Below are 12,972 nucleotides of genomic sequence, written 5' to 3' on the forward strand. Positions count from 1 at the left end.
ACTCCTGCACCAGAGCCTGAAGGTGTTTTTGATCCATCTGTGAAGCAATAATTATCTGCTATTAATATTTTTTTTTCCGGAGAATATATTCCTCTCTACTCGGGAAAAAAACTATATAAGGCAATGCGTAGTCGACAGTTGGGGGCATAATGTCAGAGGTTATTCCCAGAATACTGTGACTTCCAGTATCAACCAACAGTCTAGTGTACTCTGCATTACATTGATTTGTGCAATTGGCGATATGCACCAATCTATATGGAGTCCATGTAGCCTCTCTCTCCAGAAAAATATGGGGTGAAGGTAGATCTGGAATGATCTTCATGGCCGCGGACGGTGTGGTAATGATGGCACCACAGATAGCCAGACAAGTATGTCTCTGTAAGTCAGTGAGCTTCGCGTGGGTCGTTTTCTGTAAAGCTTTTGACCACTAGGCAACTGCCCCGTGGGTGATTATTGGTCTGACGGTCATCACATATATCTTTGGGACCTCAACCCCAAATTTTATCACAAATCTTTCGACATGCCCATAGTGACATTTTGGATTTGTCTAAAACTGTTTCCAAGTGAGTGTGAGCGTTCAAGGTAAGTTTTTCCGTTTCAAATGGAATGACCTTACCAATTAGGAAAAGTGGCGTTGAATTGTCCAATTTTCTCTTTCTAGTGAAGGGGATTATCACATTTTTGCTGGGGTTGAAAGTAGAATTCGGCTGGATGAAAACGTCGGTCTAGTTTTGGAGATACACGATGGTTGAAGTGAAAAGAGTAGTTTTTGCATTGGTGTTTTATGAGAACATTAAGTGTATAATAATATCATCGTTTGGCACCAATAGATAATTTTGTCACTTGAATAATTGATGAAAACAATACCATATCAAAGGGTGAGTAAGTAGAATGAAATTTAATTCATCAGTTCATGAAAATCAGTCTATTTTTACTCTGATATGAAAATTGAATATGTAGCATAGATCACACGGATCACCCTATTCGCGATTGAAATTTGTGGCATTCTATTTTCTAATACAGTATTGGTCAAAATTATGGTTGTCTTTCCATTGATAATACGATTGGGAAATTAAACACGCATTATCTATTCTGTTATGCAGAATACGAAATATGGTATGAAGATAACGGTTCAAATTTCATTGAACTTTCCTAAATTTGGAATATACGTCGAATGATGTTAAATTTTCATTAATATATGAGGGTTTGAATGTTTGTGTTTCGAAAATGATTATATCAATGGTTGTTTCTTGATAAATATTTTTCAAAATACTGCTATCCTTATTATTTACAAGTCCAATGAATATCTATCACATAAATTCTACCTATTACCTAATATAAAGTGTTGAAATTGGGAAATAGATGGAAGGATAAGGAAGGAAGAAGACCTACCATACAGGCCTTTTTGAACCTATCAAAATACCCCGCCGACGAAATTAATTATTTTATTCAATAATTAACCTATCAGTTAACTAATTCAGTGATTCAATAATTTTTCTTAAAAAGGTTGGTTGGGTAACAAGATCCATTTTTTTCCTAAAAAAATATTTTTTTTCTTGCCGCCGTTTCCAATTTAAATAAATTCTTCTTCAGGGCTCTGTAAAAATGAATTTCCATAAACACACCTTCCAAAACACTTATACAATTATTATCGTTTCAATTTCTCAGGAAATAATGAGTTCTCAATTAAATTACTCGACGATAAGTGATTCTGTTACCCTACCAATCTTTTTTCAGAATAAACCCAAAGAAAATCTATATTTTCATAATAACTATAATAACTTGTAACAAATCAAGTTAAACATTTTCCAGCCATCAATGTTTGAATTGTTTCCAGGAGTGGTGTGTACAATAATGGAATTATATTTTTTCCCTCTAGAAAATTGTTGTAGTTCCATTTATTGTCTTTTACCTTGATTTTACCACAACGAACATTCTCACTCAATTCACTGTAAAGCCGGTCAACATTCTGAAAAAAGATTTTGTATACTGTGAAATGTTTAAAAATTATCTGACGTCAAGATTATTAACTAACTTTCTCTTTTTATTAGGGTGACCACACTGTTGATAAATTCAATTGATAGTCTTTCTTACCGGTTTCGTTGCAACCCAATCATTTTCTCCCCAGAACAAGACAACAGGGACCTGGATATTGGACAACTTAAATATCGGTGGAGTGGATTCTCCGTATTTTTTCAAATTCTCGTCTCTACCATAATCATTCGCCATGAATTTATCATATTTCTGGATATCTGCTAGATTATTTGCCAACTCAACGGCAAAAGTGTCATGATTGACCCCACCAACAAAGGGTAGATACGTCTGAAAACAAAAATAGGTTTCATTTTATTGAATTCACATTCGATATCGGTCAAGGAGTTGAATTCAATGGTACATTGGAATCATATTTTTGGAATCAAAAATATTTGAATGTTATGTGTTAGGCTTCGACTTCGATAATTCGACGGTTTCAAATATGCTCTCAGCACAAAATATAGATTTTCAAAATATGCAGGTAGACAGTTAGGTCTAAGTCCTTCCACTGAAACCGTTGGGCTTCATTATGGCTAAGAGATAGACCAAATATATCTGGCTTTTTGACGAAGCTGGTTATATATTTCACAAAATATCAAATCATGAGAGCCTGGATGGGTATGAATTTCCTATAATTTACAAAGGTTGACAGACCACGGTATATTTTCCTCAACCTGAAGGGGCCCTGATGGGCTATCATAATGAAACTTCTTTCGTTATACCACACGAAAGTGTGGCAAATGATCTTCTGTCATGAATTTCAAGATGATTATAATTATAATAGTTCATTAGTTCTTCTGATTATGTCTAGCATAATATAGGACAAGTCAGTATAGTACAGTATCAGATATTGAAAAAAAAAGATTTACAAGATAAAGTAATATAAAATAGTTTCACAAATTGTGATTGGAATACTTAATATAGTTATTGCATGTAAAAGGACTCAATATAATACTAATGATGGTTGATTATTTGTTATTGGTCTTTATGACTTTTTCTTACATGTCAGGACAGTTTGTCCACGCGAATTTCGATAATATAAATGAGAGACTCGAGCAATAAAAAGCAAAGTGGTTTGATGAAATATAAAATATGCATGCTTACATGAAATATAAAATCAGTTAAGATCTGTGTCTCCTAGGTACTCACTTATAGAGTAGTACGCTTTTTTACACGTTTTATATTAGCTTCATCTCGTGTCTGCGCGGGCAGTTATTTGAATTATAGAGTCACAAAAATCAGTTTTTCGCAATTATCTTGGTTTCTGTAGCTCCAATAAAATTGTAGAACCATAAAATCTGCGACATTATTTTGGCATTTTTCCATACGCCCGATCGTTTTTCGCATATACTCTGTAATGCCACGTCAACAATGATGAAAAAGTAACTTTATTTTATGAGCGTGCCTCTTATTTGAATCAAAAATGAAATAGATCGATTCACTGTTCTAATTTGACTGGGTGACTCAAATAAACTAGATTTGTATATTCGTCTAAATATTTCAAAAGACTAACTGACCAGTTAAACTTGGTACTGCTTTATAATTAATACTTAATACAAATGTTAAATTATAAGCTAGGTTATACAAATTTTTTAATGTTTTTGTGAAGAAGAAAGTCGGACCCTACTAACACTCTCAGTGTTGCCAGATCATTTTCATGCTAAGCATGATACAGTAGATTGATACAAATTAAAGTAGAGAAAGTGACTCACATAATACATATTATTTAATAACGAAGTAGATGTTACTCTTCACTATTTTCACTCATTCTGTTGTCATTATAAAAGGATCGGATTGACTGGAAATATTCCACTGTCTATGTGTATTACGGCTACTTTGTGAAAGATTCGATAGATAATTTCGCACACGGCATTGTAAATGATATTGTGATAGATATTGCTGCAATAGTTTTGTTCATACAATCACAAATGTGTTCACATCTTGACAATTGTCATAACCTAAAAACCGAATGTTGACATTTTTAATTTTTTTTTATTCTTCTTTTTTATTCAAATATTTTATCAGTTATTGGATCTAGAGTTATGAGTGGTGCAACTAATACGATTTATACGTATTAGATTATTTGAAAAATCAACTTTCACACACATTTTGGCATCCAGACACCAATTTCAATTCCACATAGACTAAAACACGACACTTTCGCTTCCAGAGACAATGGTGTGATGAATTCCCATGACTTGTAGGATATGGTGTTTTGTAAAATATGCAGATAATTTTATGAAAATTTTCAGAAAATTTAAACTTGATAGATCCAGTCAAATACGGCAAATAGCTAGCAAGTAGAGTGAACTAGTGCCAAATATCTGGGAAGACCTATGATCCAGGGTCGATGAGAGTGAATGACCCTGAGTCAGTGATAACCGATGACGTCATGGTTTCATTGAGAATGAGATGTGGAGGTGAAAACTTGTTGAAACATTCTGAAACTTCGCGAAAGAAAGCTACCTAATATTATTTATATTTGTTTTCGTTATGTGATGGAATTGACCGATACTTGATGAAAATCCATAACTATCTCAAGTAATACTTCATTGTGATATATTCACTGAACAGTTTACAGACAGAATCAATCATGTGAAGAAGAAATGAATTTCAATAAATTGAGAGGAATATCCCATCTGAATTACTATGTAGATTTCATCATTTGGAATGTGAAACTCTGGACCGAAAACGTTCGAGAAACAGTTGACAGTTCCATTTATAGATTACAAATAATTCAAAATTACGTTTTTCTCATGGAATACGGAAATCTGATCATACCAGTATAAAATTTAAGGAAACAAATCAGATAACCTTCGAAAACTCCATTTAACGTTTCAATTTCTGGCAAACCAACGTATCTCCTTAATAAACTTATCATGTTTGAAAACCTCAGTATGGAAAACACCAGAAAATATAAAATGCTAGTTATTCCCAAACACTTAAGTACACTGTAACGATATTCTTTTTCATATTGAGTACCCACATTTTATAACACTCTTCCCAAAGAGTTTTGAAACTTCTCTTTAGCTAATATCAAAAAAAAAATGAAAATCTCACTTCAGTCACTGTAGATTCGCTTTCAAGACGGTGCTGTATATGATAATTATTTACGGTATGGTTACAAATAAGGTGAAAAATATCTTTGAGAAATGTAGGCACCAATCTATTTTGATTTTCAAACTTTTATACTTTATAATTATTACAATAGTATAAATTGTTCTAAAATGAGTAGATTGAATATTTTCGAATATTTTTGATTCTATATACGCTTATTTCCAAATATCACTTGCATAGTTTTCTCTGATTTATTAATTTTTTCTGCAAGGTTGGGTTAAAAAGCAGCCTAGGCAGATACTTCACCTATTGAACACTTGAATATTTTCCTGGAATTTTGTATTTTATTTTTATTATGCTGATGAATGAAGACGATTTATATTATCATTAATATATAGTTATTCATGAAAACTTTTGAGGCAGGAAAATGATTCATAATGATTAATTCAATTCATACGTTCCAATATATGAAAATAGACCCAAAGTTTGGAAATTTATTCTAATCATCATAACTTTTTCGACACTGAGTTCACACAAGATGTAACTCGATTAATGAAAAGATACCTAAATGATAAACAAAATAATAATTCTTCGAACATGGAATGTTCAGGTTCCGAGCTGGCTCTGAGTGAAATTTAAAATTCAAACGTCCATGTCGTAAAAAATTAAAAACTTACTAGAAATCAGACAAAAGTTATTTTCTTCATATTATATTCAAAAGGAAATTCCAAACTCATACTAACTATTTGTATGTCTCAAAACTATTTTCAATTGTTAGTAATCACACGTTAAAAGGTAAGACCTCGTTAGTCCTTAGCTCGCACAAGTTTCTCAATTTCTGAGAGTTGTCGTTCGTATGGAGGCGACAGCTGATTAACGGAAAAACAGATTTCAAACAGATTTTTAAAGAGATTCAATATGCAACGAAGGACTTATAATGGGAAACCCGTTGAGTCCTTTTTAAGCTATTTTTATGGACAACCGTGAAAATTAAATTCATGATAATCAGTTGAATAACAGTGTCTTATGCTGGTAAGGACATGTGTATGATATCTCAGTTTGTTTTATTTGTGAAGTTAGTCAATTGGGCAAATTTATCGAATTTGTTGATTTCAGGCACCCATCAAATGAATTGCAATTTTCCACAAATCATCTCATACCGACGGTCATTGTCATACATAATTTTTTTACACATCTCTATCAACATAAAATAGCAGCTTTGAATAATGTGATTCACAGTTTATAGAATACTTCACTGCCAGGAAGTGATTTTCAAATAGAACTGAATTCCATTAAACAAATTGCTGTTGACAACGGTTACAAGGTAAATATCCCATTCTTCACAAAAAATGCAAAAACAAGCCATTTATGCTTGATCTATCCCACTTTAGACTCTGTCATATCTTTGACAATAATATCGCTCAATTTCTGAAAGAGACGTATTAGGACGTGGCTTACCGGAAAAATAATAAATAAAAATAATTTATTGATACCAGTGAATACAAAACTTCAGTGTCAGATAGATCAGGACCATATTAGTTGACTTGTGGTTCTCGCCAAAAACTTTATTACGGACAACGGGGAAGAACTTTTTCCAATGAATGAAACGTGGAGACCAATTCACATTTGCAAACCATCTTTCGACAGAGGAGCACGAGTTCAATAACGACTATGAATTATTACATTTGGAAGAGGCAGGGTCAAAACTCAAATATTCGGAGTGTTTATAAATCAATAGATTTGAGGGTTCTGGTAATTTATTGAATCTGTTGAATGTGAAAATTGGTGATTAGTTCTTTTCGATGTTAGAAATTTCAGAAATTGGTTCTTGCCTAAACTCAGGTATAGGTATCATTTATTACATAGGTAGAAGGTCACAAGAAATACATTTTTATTTTATAAAACACGAATAAGGCAGAATGCAGTCTCTCTCTCTCTGTCTCTCTCTCTCCAGATTTTCTTGGCTTTTGCTTCCGTACGGCGCATTTAGCCAGAAGAATGCAGTCAGTATGCAAATGATTGAGGAGGTTATTGTAAAGCAAAAAACGCTTTGTGTTTTGTAGTGAAAATCTAACAATAATGTGTTACTTGAATTTGTTTCCGTTGACAACATGGCGACAAGTGATTCCTCAGATATTTCATCATTTACATCGTTTTTGTTGATTTCCGGGTTTTGCAGTTATCTTTTTTAGTTACAATCTCCAAACTTTCCAACTGCAGTTACGGCAGTCTTCTTCAGTAGCGCGGTCGAAGTATTCTTTTTGACATATCAACTGGAAGTTGATACGTCATTTCAAAGTTGTGCTCAAAGTTATTTTGAAGTGGTTGACAATGTTCATTGGTGGATTTTACCAGTTCGGACTTCCTTTGTCTGATATGATTCGAAATCCATGAAAGAACAAATAAAATTAGAAGAATTTGAGGTCTGGAAGAAGCTAACTTGGTTAATCAAGATATAAACCAAATATTTTTTTTTTCTGATTGATTCGACCGTTACTTGATGAAGATCCATAGTAATTTCATAAACTACACCTCACGATTTGTTAGCGAAACATGTGATATACTTTTCAAATAAAGTTTTTGGAGATCAAATCGTGAGGTGTAGTTTATGAAAAAATAAACCTAATAGAAAACTCTCTAATAAAAATCTTCCTTTTCTCACTCGCAAGGCATCAACACTCCTCTTGACGCCCATTTCAACAAATCGGCGTCATCATGAGCCAGATTATACTGTGATGTGTTTGTGGTATATTTCAATTCATCCCGATGAGTTCACTTGAACATCAACAAACTTTTCTTCAAGTGAAGCATTCTGTATTTTTATTTTCCCATTTAGGAATCACACGTTAAAAGGTAAGACCTCGTTAATCCTTAGCTCGCACAAGTTTCGACTTCTGAGGGTTGTCGTTCGTAGGGGTGCGACAGCTGGTTAACGGAAAAACAGATTTTAAAACAGATTTTAAAACAGATGAAGGTGAAAAGAGCACGGAAAATTTGGGAAATGAATCAATATTCAACTTTCGAAATTCATCAGGCAGATCAGTGTCTTGTAAAAAAATATTCAATGAGAGAGTTGCACTGAGTGATAAATACTACATATATACCTTCACCCAATATATTTCAAATATAAAATATGATTGAATATAGCGAAGGCTATATCCGTCAATTTTGAATATATATGAAATTGAATCAGAAATTGGTGTTTGGTATTTTCAAAAAAACATTTTTCGACACTTCAACTAACTTTTTTGAAATCAGGAATGAAATGAAATTCGTAATATTCAGTAACATATTCATCTGAAATCTCTCTTCAGTAACTCAGTAAAACAATTGATTGATTGCAAATGAACTGAATCTCTTGAAGTATGTAGAGAAGAATCATAACTTCTTGAAGATCATAACGTTACAATATCATTTCGGTGATTTCAAGTGGTACTGATGAATATTTTTGAACAGCCTTTGATTCATAAAATAATACAAAATCAACGAATTTTATACAGAATGGAATTGTTGCACATTCATTTCCACTTACCGGATCCAGCTGTGGATAATTATCTCCAAAGAAGGGGACTTTTGTAGTTTCACATAAAATCATCAGGAAGGAATTTCCAGTACAAAAAGCCCTCAGTAGTTTTAAGTCTGGAAAAAGTCCACCATGACCAAATTGATATACCAGTGGCTGAAAATAATTGAGTCCACGAGTGAAAAAAATCATAAACAAACGTCTTACAACCAAATGATTCCAAACCAACAATCCGTTGAAATGAATCATTTGATGATTTTAAAAATTTCATAACAGTATTTCATCATGGAAAAAACAAAAAATAGGGGTTAGCTTTTCTGGTGAACGACCTACTTACAACCTAGTGCTAAATGTGGATTTACTCTCCATATCCACAGAAAGTGAGTGATCTTGAATTCCAAAGAACCGAACTGATTGAAAATGATACATAATGATTGTGTTCCCCGTGAATACATCAATGAAAATTGAATCGCTATGATATAGTCGAGGTTGAACAACGATTAATGATATCCAAAGTTCATTTTGGTACTGGTTTCTTGGAAGAGTAGCGACAACCAACGCTAATAGTTGGCACTGAAAGCTCGAATAGACTAACTTTCGAAAAGGTCCTTTGTTGTAGTCCACGTTTAACTTGTTCAAGTTTTCCAGCAGAGTGTAATAGTTTGAATCCCAACAAAAAAGCACTCTCAAATGAACAAGAGGAAAGCAAGAATTATTGTAGATAGCTTGAGATTCAGTGTTTGGATAGGTTCATTCAATAATATAATAGCCTTTTCTCATTGGAACTCCAACGTTAGGGATCCTGATGGTGTCAAATGATTTATGTAAAACGGAAATTGTTTTTTTTTTCTTATGACTTCACTCTAAGAAACATTCTCCTATTCAGCAATATTGAATAAAAACACTTTTTGTAACAATTGTCGTGAAAAATTGATATTTCTGATCGAATGATACAAGAATGCTTAAAGTTCAGTTCATGAATATTGAATTTGAATATCTTGCTTTCAGAAAAAGGAATAATTCCATTATAACATAGGAATTATGGATGATTTCGTGTGGACCTTGAAAATGATATGTCTTCTCATGAAACTGCTCCGAGATGTTGCACCCATGCAGAAAATATGTTGATAGCAATTGAATCTGAAAACAATAATATATCACCGTATGGTGGAAGGTATTGAAATAGAAATGAATACTCGTTTCAATCAATAGCTAGTTATTCAATAAGTTTCTCTCATAAAACAGTTGCTACGTAGTTTCGAAACATTTCCGTTTTCTCAGTTTCAGTTGATGACTCGTATGGTCGAGTATATGAGTATAAGTTGCTCACTTGGACTTCACATCGCAATTTGAAAGATGAGGTTGATGTTGTTATTGTTTCAGTTGAATCAGATGTTATGGTTTTGGCCCTTATCGTTTGTTTGGGAGCCAGTTGAGTGGTAAGTTTCTCTCGAGAGGCCACAGCTATTTTGGATTTTCAGAACAGAAGGTTTTCACTGTTTTTGAGTCTGGTATGTACTAGAAGTCGAACTAGATAGGTAAAACCCTGTTGGTGGTTCAGTTTCATCATGGACGTTGGTCCATATAAATCACCTCTTCAGGGATGATTATGCTTCAAAATTGTATTTTGACGTTCCAAAATCAGTTTTTGCAACGTCAAACTACACTGCAGCTCCACAGTTATGAATACAAAATGTTTAATTGGATAGTGACCCAGCCCCAGGTCTGAATATTTATATTTCAAACCGTCGATAGGAACACTTCATTACTCAAATATATTCTACATATTCATTCTGGGTTGTTGAAGATCAAATCTGTATTTGATGTTTTTTTTGGAGTTTCCACCTTCTACTATCTGAAAAACGAATAGATCTTGATCAATAGAGAAACTACTCGAGCGCAATGAAGGTTTCTCGTGACTTATTTGTCGTATTCTTGAATTTTGCTGAAAAGTGAATATTATTGAATGGATAAATGAAATGTACTCATTGATCCTTCTTTATAATTATTGATGTTTCGATAAGTAGCCTCATTTATGAAATCCTCGATGAAGAACGATGGAAAATATGTAGTTTTCTGAAGTGTGTCACATTTCAATTGAAATCGTTTTTGAAATTGATCATAAATTTTGAATAGGAAAAGAGAATATTTCGTTTGTTCCTTCAATAAATCATTTTATTCATAGGCAAACTTCATCAATTTGACGAATTTTCAACTTAAAATTTTCATATTATGCAAAAACTTTTCGAAATAAACTTGGACAAACTCCACAGTACTAAAAAAAATATTTGGCCTTCTACTTCTCCCTTCTACTCCTCAAACTGAGTTTGAGGAGTGCCTAGAAGATGACAGTACTACCAACTGTCGAAAGCGCTCGCAGATAATTAATAGAAGATATAAAGCTTCAAATCCTTTTTGTAGAATTTATATATATATATATATATATATATATATATATATATATATATATATATATATATATATATATATATATATATAAATATGAAAGTTATTGAGTGTCTTGATATAGAAACAGAAGTTAATATCGGACATTGCACTCATGAAAGTGGCAAACCATAGACACGTGTTTCGGGCTTTTGGCCTATCATCAGTATGGTGCAGCCAAGTGTAAGGATGGGCAACACTTGGTTACCAAAAGAAAGAAATACAAATGCACGGAGCCACCAACAGGAGCTAACCGCACATTTGTGGTTTCAGTTGATAGATCTCGTGTTCACAAGAAAACTATCAACTGAACACGAGATCTATCAACTGAAACCACAAATGTGCGGTTGGCTCCTGTTGGTGGCTCCGTGCATTTGTATTTCTTTCTTTTGGTAACCAAGTGTTGCCCATCCTTACACTTGGCTGCACCATACTGATGATGGGCCAAAAGCCCGAAACACGTGCCTATGGTTTGCCACTTTCATGAGTGCTATGTCCGATATTAACTTCTGTTTCTATATCAAGACACTCAATAACTTTCATATTTGTATAATTTCCTGGACCCGGATGTCATGCAGGTAGCTATAGCTGCCTCCGTGGTGATTTTGATAGTTTTCTTGTGAACACGAGATCTATCAACTGAAACCACAAATGTGCGGTTGGCCCCTGTTGGTGGCTCCGTGCATTTGTATTTCTTTCTTTTGGTAACCAAGTGTTGCCCATCCTTACACTTGGCTGCACCATACTGATGATGGGCCAAAAGCCCGAAACACGTGTCTATGGTTTGCCAGTTTCATGAGTGCTATGTCCGATATTAACTTCTGTTTCTATATATATATATATATATATATATATATATATATATATATATATATATATATATATATATATATATATAGAAACAAAGTATATATATATATATATATATATATATATATATATATATATATATATACTTTGAGGAGGAGTTTGAGGAGTGCCAGAAGATGACAGTACTACCAACTGTCGAAAGCGCTCGCATATAAATAATAGAAGATATAAAGCTTCAAATTCTTTTTGTAGAATTCAATATTGAAATACTCAAAATGAAGGAAAATTGGTTGCATCAAACAAAAATATATATATATATATATATATATATATATATATATATATATATATATATATATATATATATATATATATATACAGCTGACTCACGGTCGATGGTGGGTTAGACGTTTCTGGAAAACGCAAAGCATGATTTTTCTGAAAACTTCATCTCTCACATTTCCTTACCCGTCCTATCGATCTAAAATATTTTCAGCATTGCGGCGTTGCCACTTCCATCAAAAAGTCCTAGTAACTTTATTTTTTTCAATGGAACATCCCGTATATTGATACATTTTTGGAATCGCTCTTGTACTGTAATACTTTTTTGTCAATAATGTCCTATACCTACCTATTCCTATCTGTTTTCGAGATAAAGAATAAATTGTGCTAAGTATGGTCCAAAACATAGCCTTAATTGAAATTAAGTACATCAGTACTCTCAATTCATGAAAAGTTGATATGTTGATGATAGTTTGGACAAACTCGAAATATTCAAATAACATCAAAAAATCGACTCCATATCATACAGGGCGTGCTAAAATCACTAATATTTCCATTGTGCATAAAAGTGGTCAAAAGTTCATTTTTTTCAATTGAAACCCCCTTTATATTACTCGATAAATTGAAAGATGATGAAAAATGCTTCAAGATGATATATCATGTCCCTATACCTGAATCGTCAAGTTTTCTCAATAAAGTCGCTTCTTCTAGAAACATTATTTTTTTTTAGAATTTGGATTTAGGTAGCAGTGGAATTATCAAGCTTATAGCAGTTCGGTTACTTTTATAAGTAATTTACAAAGAGTTATCGGCAGTGTTTC

General features: G+C 33.0%; 1 protein-coding gene across 1 annotated transcript in view; it reads right to left on the minus strand.

The window, feature by feature from the left end:
• Positions 1 to 1,429: 1,429 nt before the first annotated feature.
• The window catches only part of LOC111513472 (lysosomal acid lipase/cholesteryl ester hydrolase), a 43,686-nt gene continuing 32,143 nt past the window's right edge, over positions 1,430 to 12,972 (minus strand). The window contains exons 5-7 of the mRNA XM_074185206.1: positions 8,624 to 8,770; positions 2,095 to 2,322; positions 1,430 to 1,969 (exon numbers count right to left, since the gene is read on the minus strand). Of these exons, the coding sequence (XP_074041307.1) occupies positions 1,793 to 1,969; positions 2,095 to 2,322; positions 8,624 to 8,770 (552 nt within the window). The 3' untranslated portion in view covers positions 1,430 to 1,792. The remainder of the gene's footprint in view (positions 1,970 to 2,094; positions 2,323 to 8,623; positions 8,771 to 12,972) is intronic.

This window comes from Leptinotarsa decemlineata, unplaced genomic scaffold (genome assembly GCF_025532065.1).
Source record: "Leptinotarsa decemlineata unplaced genomic scaffold, Ldec_3_MD MMD2_tig00026369_RagTag_RagTag, whole genome shotgun sequence".
Classification (NCBI taxonomy): Eukaryota; Metazoa; Arthropoda; class Insecta; order Coleoptera; family Chrysomelidae; genus Leptinotarsa; species Leptinotarsa decemlineata.